This window comes from Mixophyes fleayi, chromosome 1 (genome assembly GCF_038048845.1).
Source record: "Mixophyes fleayi isolate aMixFle1 chromosome 1, aMixFle1.hap1, whole genome shotgun sequence".
NCBI lineage: Eukaryota > Metazoa > Chordata > Amphibia > Anura > Limnodynastidae > Mixophyes > Mixophyes fleayi.
In genome coordinates, this window is record NC_134402.1 from 171,117,224 (window position 1) to 171,136,717 (window position 19,494).

At 40.9% G+C, this 19,494-nt stretch overlaps 1 protein-coding gene across 1 annotated transcript in view; it reads left to right on the forward strand.

Annotated features, from left to right (window-relative positions):
- Positions 1-19,494, forward strand: part of LOC142106658 (neuronal acetylcholine receptor subunit alpha-7-like) — a 202,156-nt gene that overhangs the window by 121,866 nt on the left and 60,796 nt on the right. The window contains exon 7 of the mRNA XM_075189653.1: positions 15,197-15,391. Within this exon, the coding sequence (XP_075045754.1) occupies positions 15,197-15,391 (195 nt within the window). The remainder of the gene's footprint in view (positions 1-15,196; positions 15,392-19,494) is intronic.

The following is a 19,494-nucleotide window of genomic DNA, read 5'->3' on the forward strand; positions in this document are numbered from 1 at the left end:
TTTCACCTGTTCCAGTATCCTCTCACATAGCAGTGGTACAACTTGCTAACGCAGACCACTGACTCCCCGGATACCTCCACTTGGATTCCATTCCTTCACTCAGACAGCGGTACAACTTGCTATCCGCAGACCGCTGACTCTCATCACCTCCTCGTTTCTGTTGGACATTCCTCCTCACTATAGCAGTGGTACAACTTGCTACCGCAGACCACTGACTACCTTCACGTGTCCTTTGTCCATACAGTTCCTCGTGTATTACTACCTCCATATTGCCAGTGCTGCTAGTCATAGACTTTCCTGAGCATCTCATCATCTGCTATTTCCTGTTCCGTGATCACCCTGCTACCAGAGTACCATATTACCACCTATACTGCTCTGGTAAGCCTATCACCTGGTGATCCCTGGGTAAAGACTCCTAGTGCCCGTGACAGTAAGATCAGGCCATGACAGACCCAGATACGGAACCTACTGCTAAAGAGATGCTGCAGCATCTGGTCAGCCGTGTGGAGCAACAGGATGCTCGCCAACAGCTGTTACTTCAATGTTACCAATCGTTAACCTCCCAAGGAACATCTGGACAGACTGTTACAGCTAGTATTGAAGCTCCTGTGCTTTCCTCCGTTTCCCCAGTGCCATCCCAGGTGTCTACAGCTCCTACGCTTCACCTGCCTACTCCGTCAAAATATGACGGGGACCCCAAAACTTGTAGAGGTTTCCTTAACCAATGTTCAGTCCATTTTGAACTCCAACCTCAAAATTTTTCTACCCATCGTTCCAGAGTGGCCTATCTTATCTCATTGTTTTCTGGACAAGCCCTGGCTTGGGCCTCCCCTCTGTGGGAAAGAAACGATCCAATTCTACAAGATAGTGCCAAATTCATTTCCACGTTCCGAAGTGTGTTCGATGAACCAGGTCGTGTGACCTCCGCTGCTTCCAGCATTCTTCGTTTGCGACAAGGCTCCCATACAGTAGGACAGTATGTCATTCAATTTAGGATCTTAGCCTCTGAACTTCAGTGGAACACTGAAGCATTAGTTGCCGCCTTCTGGCAGGGGCTCTCCGATAAAATTAAAGATGCACTGACTACCCAAGAGCTTCCTTCGTCACTAGAAGATTTGATCTCTCTTTGCCATCGTGTAGATATGAGATTTCGTGAAAGAGAGTCTGAGAAAACAACAGCTGTCAAAGCACCTCTTCGTTTAAACCCTCAATTTCGTCCAGCTCCATCCTCTGTGATTCCCATGGAGATAGGACGTTCCAAATTATCTTCAGAGGAAAGGAAACGAAGAGTAAAGAATAGACTCTGTATCTATTGTGCTGATTCCACGCATATGCTCAGCTCTTGCCCTAAGAGATCGGGAAATGCCAGGCCCTAACTAGTTCTGGAGAGGTGAAGTTAGGGTCCCTGGAGTCCTCTCCATTGTCTATGAAATCTAAAGTCTGCGCTTTTGATGTTACGATTTCCTTTGCTACCAAATCCTTTGAGTCACAGGCATTGATTGATTCCGGAGCAGCAGGAAATTTCATTTCTAAATCACTAGTGAATCAATGGTCCCTACCAGTGATCACTTTAAAAACACCCATTACTGTGACGGCTATAGATGGATCACGCCTCATCAATGGTCTCATCACCCAGAGTACGTCTCCAGTAACCCTTCAGATTGGTGTACTACACCATGAAGAAATTTCGTTTTTAATTCTTCCAGTTACGACAAGTCCGATTGTCTTAGGCCTTCCATGGCTTCAGTGTCACTCTCCCCAGATTGACTGGCGCACCCCTCAAGTTACGTCTTGGGGGTCTGAATGTCACCATCGTTGTCTCTCTCAAGTTATTCCTCTTAAAGTACAGCGATCTTCCATCTCATCTTCCTCCCCGGGACTCCCTTCTCAGTATGCTTCATTTGCCGATGTGTTTGATAAAGCTCAGTCTGAACGTCTTCCTCCTCATCGTTCTTGGGATTGTCCGATCGACCTTCTACCTGGCAAGACTCCTCCCAGGGGTCGGGTCTATCCTCTCTCGTTACCTGAAACTCAAGCCACATCTGAGTACATACAGGAGAATCTCCAGCGTGGGTTCATTCGACCTTCCACCTCTCCCGCTGGAGCTGGGTTCTTCTTCGTCAAAAAGAAGGATGGATCATTACGCCCTTGTATAGATTTTCGTGGACTCAACGCCATTACTATCAAGAATCGGTATCCCATTCCGCTGATCACTGAGCTATTTGATCGCATCAAGGGAGCTCGGATATTTACTAAGTTGGATCTTCGTGGTGCTTACAATTTAATTAGAATCCGTTCCGGTGACGAATGGAAGACCGCGTTTAACACCAGAGATGGGCATTACGAATATTTAGTAATGCCCTTCGGGCTGTGTAATGCCCCCGCTGTTTTCCAGGGTTTCATCAATGAGATCTTTCGGGACTTATTATATGTATGTGTCGTTGTCTACCTAGACGACATATTGATCTTCTCACAGGACCTGCCTTCTCATCACCAACATGTGGCAGAGGTCCTCTCCAGACTACGGAAAAACTCGTTGTTCTGTAAATTGGAAAAATGTTCATTCGAGTTACCCCAGATTCCATTCTTGGGGTATATAGTTTCCGGAGTTGGCCTGAAGATGGATCCAGACAAAGTAAATGCTGTACTACATTGGCCTCAGCCAACTACTCTTCGTGCCATCCAGCGTTTTTTAGGTTTTGCCAATTACTATAGACGCTTCATTCAGGACTTCTCATCCATTGCATCTCCCATTGTGGCCCTAACTCGGAAAGGGGCTAATACTAAGCAATGGTCATCTGAGGCTCTCCAAGCCTTTCAAATCCTCAAAGAGGCCTTCTCATCTGCTCCCATTCTGCGACAGCCTGATGTGACACTCCCCTTCTTCCTAGAAGTAGATGCCTCTAATGTGGGCTTAGGAGCTATTCTCTCCCAACGCTCGGAGCAACAAAAATTACATCCTTGTGCCTTCTACTCTCGGGGTCTTCTGCCCGCAGAGAAAAATTATACTATCGGGGACAAGGAGTTGCTGGCCATCAAAGCTGCATTAGAGGAATGGAGATACTTGTTGGAAGGAGCTCGCCATCCGGTGACGATCTTCACGGATCATAAGAACTTGTCATATTTGCAATCTGCTCAATGCTTGAACCCTCGTCAAGCAAGATGGTCTCTTTTCTTTTCCCGTTTTGAATTAATTATAACCTTCAAACCAGCCGCTAAGAACAAGAAAGCTGACGCTCTATCTCGAGCTTTTGTGACGTCCTCTGATGTAGAAGAGGTTCCCAACCATGCTATTCTAGACCCCAAATGTATTTCTCTGGCTGCTTCATCCACCAAAATGCTACCATTTGGGAAGACCCTTGTGCCTCCTACTCTGAGGAGGAAAATCCTTTCGTGGTTCCATGCCTCTCGTTTTTCTGGACACGCCGGTGAACACAAGACCTTTGAGATTCTCTCTCGTAGTTACTGGTGGCCTTCAATGAGGAGAGACGTCAAAGAGTTTATTGCTTCCTGTGATTTATGTTCTCAGTTCAAATCCTCCCGCAGAACTCCAGCAGGGTTGCTGCGACCACTACCCATTCCGTCCAAGCCTTGGACCCATATTAGTATGGATTTCGTTACTGATTTGCCACCAAGTAAGAATCACAATACTATTTGGGTAGTGGTAGACAGATTTTCGAAGATGGCCCATTTCGTCCCTCTGTCCGGTTTACCTTCCTCGTCTACTCTGGCTGAACATTTCATTAAAGAAATCTTCCGCATCCATGGATGTCCGTCTGAGATTGTGTCGGATAGAGGAGTACAATTCGTTTCCAGATTCTGGCGGGCCCTTTGTAAAACCTTGGGCATACGATTAGCACTCTCATCGTCTTACCATCCGCAATCTAACGGACAAACGGAACGAGTCAATCAAGATCTTGAGACTTTTATTAGGATGTTCTCTTCAGCCAACCAAGACAACTGGGTAGAATTGCTCCCTTGGGCTGAATTCGCCCATAACAACATGTACCATGAGTCATCATCCAAAACTCCATTCTTTGTGGTCTACGGTCACCATCCGTCTTTTCCGGAATTTCCTGCCCTCCCGCCCACCCAAGTTCCTGCTGTGGAGACTGCTTGTCAAACCTTCAAAAATATCTGGTCTCAGGTCAAAACCTGTTTAAAGAAGACATCTAATAAATATAAGTCTTTCGCAGATAAGAAGAGGCGGGCTATTCCACCACTAAAAATTGGAGATCGTGTCTGGTTATCTACCAAAAATATTCGTTTGAAGGTTCCATCTATGAAATTCGCCCCTCGTTTTATTGGTCCATATAGGATCATTCAAGTTATCAATCCAGTATGTGTTAAACTTCTTCTTCCTAAGAATCTTCGGATTTCCAATGCCTTCCATGTGTCCTTACTCAAACCTCTTATTATCAATCGTTTCTCGACTCCTCCCTCAGCACCGCAGCCAGTTCAAGTTCATCAGGAGGAGGATTTCGAGATTACTGAGGTATTGGATGCAAAAATTTCGCGAGGAGTCCTCCGTTTCCTCGTTCATTGGAAGGGCTTTGGTCCTGAAGAGCGTTCATGGATCAAAGCTGAAGATCTTAATGCTCCTGCCCTTCTGAAGAAGTTTTATTCCAAAAATCCGGACAAGCCCGGTTCCAGGCGTTCTGTGCCCACCTTTAAAAGGGGGGGTACTGTCACTCACCGGACTGTGAGTGCTTCTTCCCGGACTATTAGGAACCGTGGACGTCCTCTATCCTGAGGGACTGCGCATGCGCAGCCCTTTCCAAACCTTCAGTGTATGTTCCTTTAACTTAATTGGCAGATCAGGCAACCTCCCTATATTAAGCACCTGTGGTCAACACCACGTTGCCTGATCTTGGAGTCTCATTCCCCATGAGTCTCTGAAGGTGTTCCTGTGTTTCCTCGTTTATTCAGCCCAGCTGATTCCTGTGGTTTCCAAACCACTTCTACCTCTGTGGTTTCCAAACCACTTCTACTACTGTGGTTCCCATACCACTTCTACCATCTACTGTATCATCGTGACTGTGAGCTGATTCCTATCCGCTGCCTCCGTGCACTACAGTCTTCAAACCACTTCTCCTACTGTGGTTCCCATACCACTTCTACCATCTACTGTATCATCGTGACTGTGAGCTGATTCCTATCCGCTGCCTCCGTGCACTACAGTCTTCTAACCACTTCTACTCTACCATTTATTATTGGGACTGTTAGCTGATGCCTATCCGCTGCCTCCGTGCACTACAGTCTTCAACCTGCAACTCGTCTGTGTTTCATCATCGTGACTGCTAGCTGATTCCTATCCGCTGCCTCCGTGCACTACAGTCTTCAACCTGCAACTCGTCTGTGTTTCATCATCGTGACTGCTAGCTGATTCCTATCCGCTGCCTCCGTGCACTACAGTCTTCAACCTGCAACCCGTCTGTGTTTCATCGTGACTGTTTAGCTGATTCCTATCCGCTGCCTCTGTGCGCTTCAGTCTTCAGTCCTTGTCTACTCTACCGTGTTTCCTTGAGTCTGCTGCCACTATTGCTACCCGCTACTCTCCGTGATCATCTGTTCCAGTTCAACTCTGCTCCGGTGTCCCATCGTTACTGCACCTGCTGGTTGCTATTGGTTACCTCCGTGTTCCCGCAGAGACCCGCTGCTGTTACTTCTCAGCGCTACTCATCCATCTACTGCTGATCCGCTCTCCACGCCTTCCTGTGTTCCCTGCTGGTCTACCTACCTGTGCGCTGCACCTGCTAGACCCCTGCTTCACCCATCAAGGGACTTTTATCCTGCTGGCCTCCTGCCCTTCAGGTATCTCTGCACTCCTGTCTGACTGCCTTCTCCTGAACCACGGTATGCATACTTCCCATTGACTGTGCTGTGTATTGCATACCTTGCTGGACTGTGTTGGTTCTCCTCTGGAGTGTACTATCCGCTGAGTCTATTGCCATCATTGACTGTGTTGGTTCTCCTCTGGAGTGTACTATCTGCTGACTCTACTGCCATCATTGACTGTGTTATCTCATGCCGGATTACTTCAAGAGACTTTCTATATTGGCAGTGTTGCTCAGTCATTTATACATTTATATTGTGCATATTACTGTGGATCAAAGTCAAGGTGCCCGTGTATATATTGTGTTGCAGTCTCTCCCCGTGCACCTCCTCACATATATATTCAGTAGTACAACTTGCTAGTGGCAGACCACTGACTCCTGTTTACAGTTTCACCTGTTCCAGTATCCTCTCACATAGCAGTGGTACAACTTGCTAACGCAGACCACTGACTCCCCGGATACCTCCACTTGGATTCCATTCCTTCACTCAGACAGCGGTACAACTTGCTATCCGCAGACCGCTGACTCTCATCACCTCCTCGTTTCTGTTGGACATTCCTCCTCACTATAGCAGTGGTACAACTTGCTACCGCAGACCACTGACTACCTTCACGTGTCCTTTGTCCATACAGTTCCTCGTGTATTACTACCTCCATATTGCCAGTGCTGCTAGTCATAGACTTTCCTGAGCATCTCATCATCTGCTATTTCCTGTTCCGTGATCACCCTGCTACCAGAGTACCATATTACCACCTATACTGCTCTGGTAAGCCTATCACCTGGTGATCCCTGGGTAAAGACTCCTAGTGCCCGTGACAAAGCGAAGCTTCTAAGTAAAATCAATGCCCGTACATAAAATAAGTAAAAACAAGCTTATCTGCGCCCGTTACACAGCCGTAGAGGGTTCCAGCCGGCAACACCTCTAACATCCGACAGCGATTACAGGAAGCAGTAAGGTAAGTAAGAACTCTCCGACGCGTTTCGTCTTATCAGTAAGACTTTTTCAAGGAGTAATAACAGCATGACTGTGGATTCCTAAATACTCAAGTCCTCTTAACGAGAGCCAATCCAGGTGCAGTGCCAGATCAGAGGGTGGCAGTCTCCTAGGTCAGATACGTCATATCCGGTTTTGTCACTTCCGGTATCGGAGATATTACAACACCCGGACCACAGGGAGTGAGGTCTAAGGTCCGATATGTCACATCCGGTTTTAACATTTCCATAGCAACCCGAAACAAGTGACAATATATCAATATTTAAATCACAAGGTACAAAAATCTGGACCCAACGCCCAGTAAATACATACAAAATACACCAAAAATACCATTGACATGGAACAATAAACTACCTAATACAACAAATTACTGACTAATTAGATAGATATATACACGTAAGGAATTACCTAGAAGAAAAGAAACCAATGTTAATGATCTCATATACAGTATAGTTTAAACTAAGAAAGAGGCCATCTCAAATGCCTCATTAAGACCTTTGGGTGCCATAGTATCCAATCTATATACCCAATACATTTCTCTACAGGTAAGTCTTTTAGCTAAATCTCCACCTCGTGATCCCAACACCACATGCTCAATCCCTTTAAATGTAAGACCGCTGGGATCAGCATTTTGACAAGAAATAAAGTGTCTAGAAACTGTGTGCAGGTCTGATCTGTTTTTTATAGCCCTAACATGCTCCTGAAGACGAAGCTTAAGAGCTCTCTTAGTCTTGCCTATATAAACCTTGTCACAAGGGCATTCCAATTGGTAAACTACTGACGTTGTACGGCAATCAATACGATCATTAATGTTATATTCCTTCTGATGTGATGAATCATAAAAAACTTTATTAAGCGGAGAAGTAAATTTACACATATTGCAACTGTTACATTTGAAGAAACCTTTACCCAGGCTCTTCAAAAAAGTACCCTTATTTATCTTGACCTCTTTTAATTGACTAGGTGCCGGCATAGATTTCAAACTTCTAGTTTTCTTAAAAATGATATCTGGTTTTGACGGAACCACAGATCCCAAAATAGGATCCATACAGATCAACTTCCAATGTTTATTTAGAACAGATTTTATTTTCCTCTAATCTTTACTATATTCTGTAATAAACGGGACACTGTCTTTACGCCCCTCCTGATTTTTGTTCTTATAAACTAACATTTCTTTTCTATCCATATCAGTTATTTTAGTTAGTGCATTTGTGATGATCGAATCAGGATATGCTCTCTCCCTAAATCTATCCGTAAAGATGAGGGATTGTTCCTTAAAAGAGTTGTCATCTGAGCAATTGCGTTTAATACGATTAAACTGTGATTTGGGAATATTGTCCTTCCATTTCATAAGATGACAGCTATCATAATGTAGGTAACTATTTATATCAACCTCTTTAATGAAGGTTTTTGTATGAATCTCCGAACCTTCACTTTCGAGAACCAGATCTAGATATTCTATATTGTTATCATTAATCTTAGATGTAAACCTCAGATTAAAATTGTTGGCATTTATATAACACAAAAAATCCTCCAGAGGTTGAAGGGGGCCATCCCAGATTAGAATAATATCGTCTATGTATCTACGATAAAAAATAATATACGTAGAGAAAGGATTACTCTCGCCATAAATAAATTTGGATTCCCATCTCCCCATTAGCAGATTGGCGAAACTGGGGGCAAATATAGTCCCCATCGCCGTCCCGCATATTTGCAGGTAGAAATTTTCCAAAAACTTGAAATAATTCCGGGATAAAATAAATCCAATCATTTTACAAATGAAGTTCTTATGTCCATCAACTAAATTCCCATCTAGCTAAGGATAATAGTTCACAGCTTCTAGTCCTCTAGCATGGTTGATGCAAGTGTACAATGCTTGTACGTCTATTGTTACCTATTTAAAACTAGATTTCCATTCTATGTCACCTAAAAGTTGTAATAAGGAGGTGGAATCCTTCAAATACGCGGGTAAAGTGACCACATATTGTTTGATAAATGAGTCTACATATTGTGATGTATGCGACGTAAGGTCACCAATCCCCGCTATAATGGGTCTCCCCGGGGGTTTATCAAGGGATTTATACACTTTCGGCAAATAATAGAAAATAGGAATGACAGGTGACTCCTGAAGAAGAAATAAATGCTCATCTCGAGTTATTATGTTACCACTAAGCGCCTCATATAGCATTGGCTTTAACTCCTCCACAAACTTAACTGTGGGATCTTGTTCTAACTTTTTATAAGAAGTTTCATCGTTCAATAATCTCATAGCTTCCACAATATAGTCATCCCTATTTAAAATCTCAATCCCTCCCCCCTTATCAGGCTGCTTTATGACAATCTTGTCATTTTCCATTAAACCATCCAGTGCTTTTTTCTCAGAAAGGGAAATATTCCTTTTAAATTTCGTTGTGACATTAGTTTGACAGAGATCCTTCTTAACTAACTGAAAAAATGTGTCTACATTACTACCCTTGGATTCAAGGGGATAAAATTTAGAGGGCAATTTTAGGCCGGATGTTGATACTTTACAGTTTTCAATTTCAGCAATGTTTACATCCTTTTTCAAAAAGTGTCTTTTAAGCGTGAGTCTCCTAATAAATCTGTTCAGATCTAAAAATAAATGAAAGTCATTGGACACACTAGTAGGCGAAAAAGAAAGACCTCTACTGAGTAGTTGAAGCTCATCTTGGGTAAGGTTACAATCGGACAAATTAAAAATGCCTAATGATTTAGGGCTAAGGAGTTCTTGACGAGCAGGGGATTTTTCTAATAGTTTCTTCTCTTTCTTTCTCTTGAATCCCCCTTTGTGTCCCTCGTCTTCTATATATCTCCTTTTCATAGGAGAAGCTATTCTTATATTTTCTCTGAGATGGAACTTTTTGTACACCATATCCTCTTTGGGTGTTGGAGTAGGGGATAAAAAATTCTCCTCGGTACTCCAAAACCTCTCTCTCTGTAGTGGAGAAAATCTATTTCTAAGAGTTAGATTTTGAGGTGGTCTTTTTTGTTAGACATTACGATGTTTTTGGGAAACATTAATCCAATCATTTCTGTCTCTAAATCTAGAGCCAAAGCTCTTTTCATCCCCTTGTACTCTTTGTAGTCCCTCAGGACCTTCAACAATCTGTCTCTTAGTCCAACGATAGACTTGGTTATTAGCATAGTCTCTTTTATCTCTCACATATTTTCTCTCTTTCCTTTCTACCACCTCAGACTCAAGTCGATCCAAATTTTTATGTAACATCTTCTCATTAATTTTATAGTCTTCCTTAGATTTCAAAATCTCAGCCTTAGATTCTTTATCCTTAATCTCCAATTGAACAGACATCAGATTTTTTTGTTTCTCAGAGACAATCAATCTCATAAGATTAATAGAACATTCATCTAATGTTCTATCCCACTCCTTTGTAAATTGTGGGTTATCTAGGCCAAACGAAGGGTTCTTTTTAATTCCTTAACCTCTAGGCACCCTTTTATTTTTTATATACTCTTCCAGACCAGCTATATCCCACCATATCCTAATTTCCTTGGCCAACAATTTCTCCAAATTCCAAAAGAAATTGTGCAATGATTCATGTTCAATAGATAAAATTATCAGTGTCACTAAAAATCTTTTGACAATATTCAATTCTTCTATTTTGAATATTTTCAGATCTAAACATATTGAAATGTGCTATAGCAGCTCAGCTTAAAGTGCAGACAGTGACAACAAACACCCAAAAAATCTTTAAGCCAAGAGCGCTTAATTAAGTAGTGTGATAATAAAAACAAATAAAGATAATACTTATATGTAATAGCCAGCTCCCTGGTCATTCAACACCTGTCTGCAAGTGTCAGACCTAGTAAATGGAACACAAAACGACAGGGGGCGCCAACATAGTGCATTACAAGAATTAAGAATGCAAATACAACTCCAAAGATAGGTTTTACCCATACCAGATGGTGGTAAACTGATAGCCAAATAGAATATAGTTCTTGCTAGAGACACTGGAAATCTGTACCAAGCCTGGATGGCAGATGGAACCTTCCAATACGAAAAGGTGATGATCAGGAAACACCTGTGCACTTAAATATAGCCACAATAGTGTGATACCATAACATTAGAGACTACAACATCTCAAGGCAAATTCAAATTTAATAGCAGCAGATGGAAGCGAAGCTTCTAAGTAAAATCAATGCCCGTACATAAAATAAGTAAAAACAAGCTTATCTGCGCCCGTTGCACAGCCGTAGAGGGTTCCAGCCAGCAACACCTCTAACATCCGACAGCGATTACAGGAAGCAGTAAGGTAAGTAAGAACTCTCCGACGCATTTCGTCTTATCAGTAAGACTTTTTCAAGGAGTAATAACAACAGCATGACTGCGGATTCCTAAATACTCAAGTCCTCTTAACGAGAGCCAATCCAGGTGCAGTGCCAGATCAGAGGGTGGCAGTCTCCTAGGTCAGATACGTCATATCCGGTTTTGTCACTTCCGGTATCGGAGATATTACAACACCCGGACCACAGGGAGTGAGGTCTAAGGTCTGATATGTCACATCCGGTTTTAACATTTCCATAGCAACCCGAAACAAGTGACAATATATCAATATTTAAATCACAAGGTACAAAAATCTGGACCCAACGCCCAGTAAATACATACAAAATACACCAAAAATACCATTGACATGGAACAATAAACTACTTAATACAACAAATTACTGACTAATTAGATAGATATATACACGTAAGGAATTACCTAGAAGAAAAGAAACCAATGTTAATGATCTCATATACAATATAGTTTAAACTAAGAAAGAGGCCATCTCAAATGCCTCATTAAGACCTTTGGGTGCCATAGTATCCAATCTATATACCCAATACATTTCTCTACAGGTAAGTCTTTTAGCTAAATCTCCACCTCGTGATCCCAACACCACATGCTCAATCCCTTTAAATGTAAGACCGCTGGGATCAGCATTTTGACAAGAAATAAAGTGTCTAGAAACTGTGTGCAGGTCTGATCTGTTTTTTATAGCCCTAACATGCTCCTGAAGACGAAGCTTAAGAGCTCTCTTAGTCTTGCCTATATAAACCTTGTCACAAGGGCATTCCAATTGGTAAACTACTGACGTTGTACGGCAATCAATACGATCATTAATGTTATATTCCTTCTGATGTGATGAATCATAAAAAACTTTATTATATATAAATACACACACTATATGGATAAGAGTGTTCAGACGCTTGACCATTACACCAACAGGTACTGGAATGCCATTGTATTCAACTACATATTCTTTAATGTGAAGTTGGTCTCTCTTTTGCAATGATAACAGCTTCCACTCTTCATGTTGTAGTGTTTCTGTGGAGATTTGTGCCCATTCATTCTGTAGAGCATTTATGAGGTCAGGCACTGATGTTGGACGAGAAGGCCTGACTCGCAATCTCCGTTCCAGTTCATCCCAAAGGTGTTCGAAGGGGTTGAGGTCAGGGCTCTGTGTTTTGTGCAATGTGGTACAATCATGTTGGAATAGAAAAAGTCCTTCCCCAAACTGTTGCCACGAAGATGGAAGCATAGCATTGTCCAAAATGACTTGGTATGCTGAAGCATTAAGATTGCCCTTCACTGGAGATAAGGGGCTTAGCCCAAAAACAGCCCCATACCATTATCCCTCCTCCACCAAACTTCTCAGTTGGCATAATGCAGTCAGGCAGGAAACGTTCTGCCGTCATTCACCAAACCCAGACTCTCCCATCTGACTGCCAAACAGAGAAGTGTGTTTCGTCACTCCATACAACACGTTTCCACTGCTCTACAGTCCATTGTCGGCGGGCTTTACGCCACTCCATCCGACGCTTGGCATTGGTCTTAGTGATATGAGGCTTGCATGCAGCTGCTCGGCCTTGGAAACCCATTTCATTAGGCTCCTGCCGCACAGTTTTTGAGCTTACATTAATGCCAGTGGAAGTTCGGAACTCTTCAGCTATAGAGTCAGCAGAGCATTGGCGACTTTTATGCACCATGCATCATAGCAGTCGTTGACTTTGCTCTGTGATTTTACGTGGTCTTGCGCTTTGTGGCTGAGTTGCTGTTGTTCCTAAACGCTTCCACTTTCTAATAATATCACTGACAGTTGACGGTGGAATATCCAGCAGGGATGAATTTTCCTGAACTGTCTTATTGCAAAGGTGGTATCCTATCACAGTACCATGCTTGAAGTCACTGAGCTCTTCAGACTGACCCATTTTATATCACAAATGTTTGCAACTGGAGGCTGCATGGCTAGGTGCATGGTTTTATACACCTCTGGAAACCGGTCTGATTGAAACTTCTCAATTCAATAATTACAGATGTGGCCACATACTTTTGTCCATATAGTGTGTGTGTATGTGTATGTGTGTGTGTATATATATATATATATATATATATACATATATATATATATATATATATACTGTACATATATATATAGGAGGCAGTAAACCTCCCAAAAAGAAGAAATCCATTGAGTTGGTAGAAAGGAATATATATATGTATATATATATATATATATATATATATATATACAAGTTAACCCGTGCATAATAGTCATGCATTCTAGTCAAATCAAGCTACTTAAGGTGTTAAAAAGGTTCTTGTCATGCATTTGGGCCTAGCCCAGGCCTCCTCAGGGGAAGAGTGTTACTTCCCGACGCAAGCGCCCTTTTTTAACGTGGTTTTGTCCACATGTCATTCCCTCATCATTTTTCTCCATCACCTCATCCTTCATCTTCATCGCCACATCCTTCATCAAGCTACTTAAGGTGTTAAAAACTCCCCACTGTCACCCCCGGCAACCACCAACCACTCCCAACTGTCACTTCTCCTTCAAGAAATATATAGGTCAGTGTATAACTCTGCCCAGCAGGTGGCGCTGCAGCTTGTTTTTTTTTTTTCACACACGCCACTAGGCATTTATATAGTAGATACATATAATATTTATATACATATAAGAACAAATGGAGCCAGGGAGCCTAATTCTCAAATATGAAATGCATACAATTCATAAATTAAACAGGGCTTTGCTGTTTAAAGTCCTTGTTTATCCCTCTTCAGTTTGCTTGAATTATCTCACTTAAACTCACATCCAATTGTGGAGAGGAGAATAAACATGAGGAAAAACAATACCAAACCACAGCAAGTGGCCACACATGTGTCGAACAATCTTAAACCCTTACAGTAAAGTGAAGGTAATATCACTTTTTTGGTCAATAAATGAATGCTGAAGACAGTCTCCCTGTGGAATACCACGCTGTGTCTGGAAGCCAAATTTACATCTTTAACTAATAAATCATTAACAATGCTAATACCCTTATCATGATGGACGGAGGTACAATGTGCCTGAATATTGATTGTTATCCAAATCAGATCATCCTTCCACTTAAAATCATCTAGTCTCTCAGATAGGAACTTAACATATGGTTGTATCTTATTTAATTTAGATCTATAAAATGAGATAAATTGGTACTTGAATGAATGAATGCCCGAAATTATAGTTCACCCAGGCAGAGATTCTAACCTCTTATCGTCTTTCGGTATATAGTAAAAAATTTGAATTACCAGGTGTAAATGATGTAGATAGTAAAATTCAGTACTAAAATAATTTTTAACAAAGTCAAAAAAATATATCTATGTGGCTCCCCTTTAGAAGGGAGTCTGCAATGTTCATTCTCAGTATACAAATTTGGAAGGGGGTTTTTTAAATATGCCTGTGCAGAGTCAATGATCAGATAAACTTAAAATTTAAATTTATAAAAAGTTTAAATTTATTAACTGGACAACTGTTTAAACCCTTCCCTAATTCACTGTTCTGTTATTCAGTACGTTTCTTAGTGGATAAATTAAAGACTCCATTTTACCAACTGAATGGATTTCTTCTTTTTGGGAGGTTTAGAGCCTCCTATATATATGTACAGTGTGTATATATATATATATATATATATATATATATATATATATATATACCTACCTACCTAGCACTTAAAAACCGTTAGGCACGCCCCTGCTGTGACATGGCCCCTCCCCATCATGCCGTAGCTACGCCCACTGTCCCGAGACCGCTTACTCACATGTTGGGGGGTATGTAGTGGGTTCATACAACTTAACAAATGCCCAAATATATTGGTTGCTGGGGCATGACTAAGGAATAACAAATACATGCATCCTTGTGCACTGGCATGAAATGAGACGCAAAGGGTGTCTCTCTATGTCTCTGCCTTATAAACAACCCTCAATCTGTATTGATATGATTAGTTTGTATGCAACACAAGTACATAGAAATATGCAGAAAGCTGTATTATTATTAAGCACTTACACTATGTTATGCATTTGGTTTTGTAGATGTGCCAGGCAAAAGGAATGAATTGTACTATGATTGCTGCAAGGAGCCATATCCTGATGTAACATACACAGTGACCATGCGCAGACGTACATTATACTATGGATTAAATTTATTGATACCCTGTGTCATTATATCTGGATTGGCATTGCTAGTGTTCCTCCTGCCTGCTGATTCTGGAGAGAAGATATCTCTAGGTAGGTAAAAACATGTGTGTGAAACTAATATAAGCCATGTATGACATATGTTTCATATTAGGTATAATACCCCTACCTGTAATTGATTGCTATAATGTCTGAGCAAAAGCATTATCACATGACTCATTTAGCAACTATAGTAAACAATAACATCAATATTGCTTGAAATCAAGCATACGTTTTACTAGTAAACAGTAGTAAAGCAATTTAAATGTTATTAAAAGTCAGCATGTAACAACTGTTGTTGTAAGTAAATGATCAATATTGGGAAAATGTACATTGCTAGACACTCCCTTCTTTTATTTTATTACTATATAAAAGACAGTTCTCATTTTTTTTTAAATCTAGCAGCATTGGTAATTGTTCCCAAGATTTGTATTTAATTCCATATTGCAGCAAATTGCTATATAATATAAGGCTCACGTTCTTGCAATAAAACCAAAAAGCTAAAAGCCTTGGACTCTGAGGTCTTCTAGATGCTTATTTACTTTATTATTCTGCAGATGAAACCAGCTGAATACTATAAGATTTGCTTATATTTGAATGTTTCAGTGAAATGTTTCATTTCTTATTCGAGCTTTTAGTAATCTCATTTAGTAGCTGTCAGCGTCACTTGCCTGAGACTCATGCACACGGTGTTGTAAACAGAAATCGAAATATGGCTCATTAATCCCTATGTAAATGATACCGCACATGAACGTTACCGGAAAGCATAGAAGAATATGGATGGAACATGCATTATTTTTTGCTCAATCCATGCTTTGTCATCCAAATCCTGTAACATTCATGATCATAGGCAGTGTCTTTGAATATGGATCAATTCTGTAGATTCTCTGAAGTGCATTGAGTAAGGGTCTAGGAGCACCTTACTTAAAGTAAGAGATATTAACAAAGGTAAGGTAAGTAGCGATGCTCAAAGTAACTTGGATACCCTAAATAATGCCTCTAACTTAAACCTTACTTGAAGGGGTATATTTACTAAAATGCGGGTTTGAAAAAGTGGAGATGTTGCCTAAAGCAACCAATCAGATTCTAGCTGTTATTTTGTAGAATGTACTAAATAAATGATAACTAGAATCTGATTGGTTGCTATAGGCAACATCTCCACTTTTTCAAACCTGCAATTTAGTAAATCTAGCCCGAAGTGTTAAATAAGGCACTGACATTAGTTAATGATGTTCCGGTGCAACAGAAAGTTCAATATCTCTCTGCTGTGATCACTGACATCACATGTGCTTTTGGTGCCCGGGAATACCTTGCAACCAATATTCTGGAATGCCAAATACAAAACTGCTCAGAAGTTAACTACAGTTCTCTCTGAGTTGTCAATCCCGCTCTACTACCCTGATCTCTGCACTCAGAGGGGACTGATATGTAATAATTAGTGCCTTTCCTCATGCAGAGCTCTACAGCAAACACATAATGGCACAGTTCCACTCTGTTACAGGCTGCATATATGCGTGGGATAGGGATTTTCAAAGGGAACATTGCTGAAAGGGGGATTTAATAATGCAAGGGGCATTTATTAAATGGTGAATAATGAAAATGAATTGAAGGGAACATGTTGAAGGAGGGATGAAAGAAAGAGGTGATGGTAGAAGGTGATAAGAGAAAAGGGTGATAATAGAAGGGGGAGTGGATGAAGATGGATAAAAAGATGGGAGGGAGATGACAGAAGCATTAGAAAGAGAAAGAAAGATGAACAGAAAATGATGGTAGATTTAAGGGTGGCAATCATGTGGAGAGAACCAAAAGCAGAATAAACCTTACAGTTCCATTACTTAAATAACAAAGCTGCATTTACCAGAAAGCTGTAGTCCAGCATGAAAGCAGTATCTAATTCTACATCACTAAAGATCTACCACCCAAAGTTAGCTGTACTCTGTCTCATTGTAGAGACAGCCTTGATCTCATTGAAAGATAAGTTATTTACACATGTGACTGTACAACATTGTATAATGTAGCAGAACAGAAATTCAGAGGAGGTCATTTAGAATGCGCAAATCATCCGATTTGCAGTGCAAAAGCAGCTTTGTACCTACCATGCCTTGATTTATCCAAATACATCTCAATTTCCTCTGAGCAGCATAGCTTTATGGAGCATGATTGTGCCTTGCAGGAGGAGCATAAGCTTGGGTAGGGACAAGGGAGGGGTTGGATGGATTAAAGCAAAATACAGAGTAGGCAAGGTGCAGAAACAATATTTGTTTTTGTGGTACAAGATTATTGAAATGAGGGGGTAAAGAGTGTAAACAGTTAGGGACTTTGCTTGCTGTCCAGAGGGCTGCATGGCCATTTCCATTCTAGAAAATGACAGTGTTGCCCAGTAGTCCTATGATCTGGTCCTAAACTTTCCATGTTGCACTTTGAGAAACACATTTCCATGTAAAAGAAAGACACACAAATAGACAGTCTCCATGTCCCCCACACTCGTGATTAATTTAAGCTGTAAGTCGAGTTATATTTTTGGAGATAAACTGAAAAGTTAATTTAATAATGAAACTTGGTATGAGTCTGTGATGTGACATTTACACTTTTGCACAATATGCCTCTTCAGATTTTACCACCTTTTCACACATCCACGTAGCTTTAAGTGCATTGTGTGGACCATCCACATTAACAGTGCAAAACAAAGGCTTTTTGTGGTCCTCTAGAGAGTGTTACAAGAAAACTTAGAGAAATATTAGAGAATAAAGGTACTAATAGCAGAATGTTGATGATCATGGAGAGTCAAAGCTATAATACATATATTAGACCTCATCAGTTCTTAAAATAAATATTAAATTAGACACAGTACTTCTAGTGAAGCCTTTTTTCCACTTGGCTGATAAGTCCTTGATTGCAATGAGAAGAGAACTTGATTAGTACATTAGAAACCTGTAAAAAGAGTGAAGAAAATACGCTGATACTGTTAATAGCACTTAGGGCTGGCCTGTATGTCATTGTCTTGCGGTGAACAATATATAGTAGCAGTTGCGTACCTCATAACTGTCCTGATATCAGTGGGACAGTCCCGATAGAGAGACTGAGTTTACACAAAAGTGGGCAGAGCTTTTGAAAGAAGAATGGGTGTGATTAGGTGTGAATGGGCGTATTTGGCCAAATCGGGGCAGGACTTATTTGTCCCAATTCAGCCATTTATAAATGTTTTAAGGAATATAGTTGGTTCAAAAATGAGGAAAAGCAACTAATGCTCTCTGCTCTACATGATAAGTTTGTGTTGGTCATTTTTTCACTTATGTGCTAAATAATAAAAATTGAAAGTGTAACTTTCACCAATGTGTCCTTTTTATGTTTTGATTAGAAAACTAAAGGTATGTCCAGACAGACTTTTGTTTTTGAGGTAATTTCAATCGCTTTGACACTTCAGATACACTCTTAATATCATACTTGCCAATTCTCCCATAATGTCCGGGAAACTCTTGAAATCCAGGTAGGTCTCCTGGACTCCCGGGAGAGTAGGCAATTCTAACACATCGTGCCCACATCCTAGTGAAGTGGGCAGGATGGAAGCCTTAATGATGCGATTCGCGGCCAATTGCGTCATTTTGGCCCCACCCCTGTGACAAAATGACATTTTGGTTGCAGGGCCAAAATGACGCGATTGATCGTGTCCATAATAACTAATTTTAATAACTGAATAGCTGGCAAAGAGACCTATTAGAGCCACACACAAAATATTACAAAATGATTGTGAAATAATTTAGTTGCTACCCACTGAACAGTTCTGCCCTGGGTACTAAGCGTCTCTGTAGGCCTCTAGGGTAGAGGTGGTTGCTAACAGTGTGCAAAATATAGATTGTTGATCAGCAGTCCTTCATAAATTATGCATACCCACATTTATGTACGTAATGTAGATATCTACACTCCTGGCAGGAACACATTTTATGTTATGAATATAATATCTTGTTACAAGGAGATAACCACTGACCTGAATCATACATTTCACCTCAGACTCTACAGTTGCCACAACCAACATGCAAAAGAACCCCATGATGATTGCTTTAAGAGGTACTCATAGGTCTTTGGCTTTCCATGTCATGTTTGATAAGGCAAACCCTACTTCTTAAACATACAGTGCTGCACTGCAGATATTAAAAAAC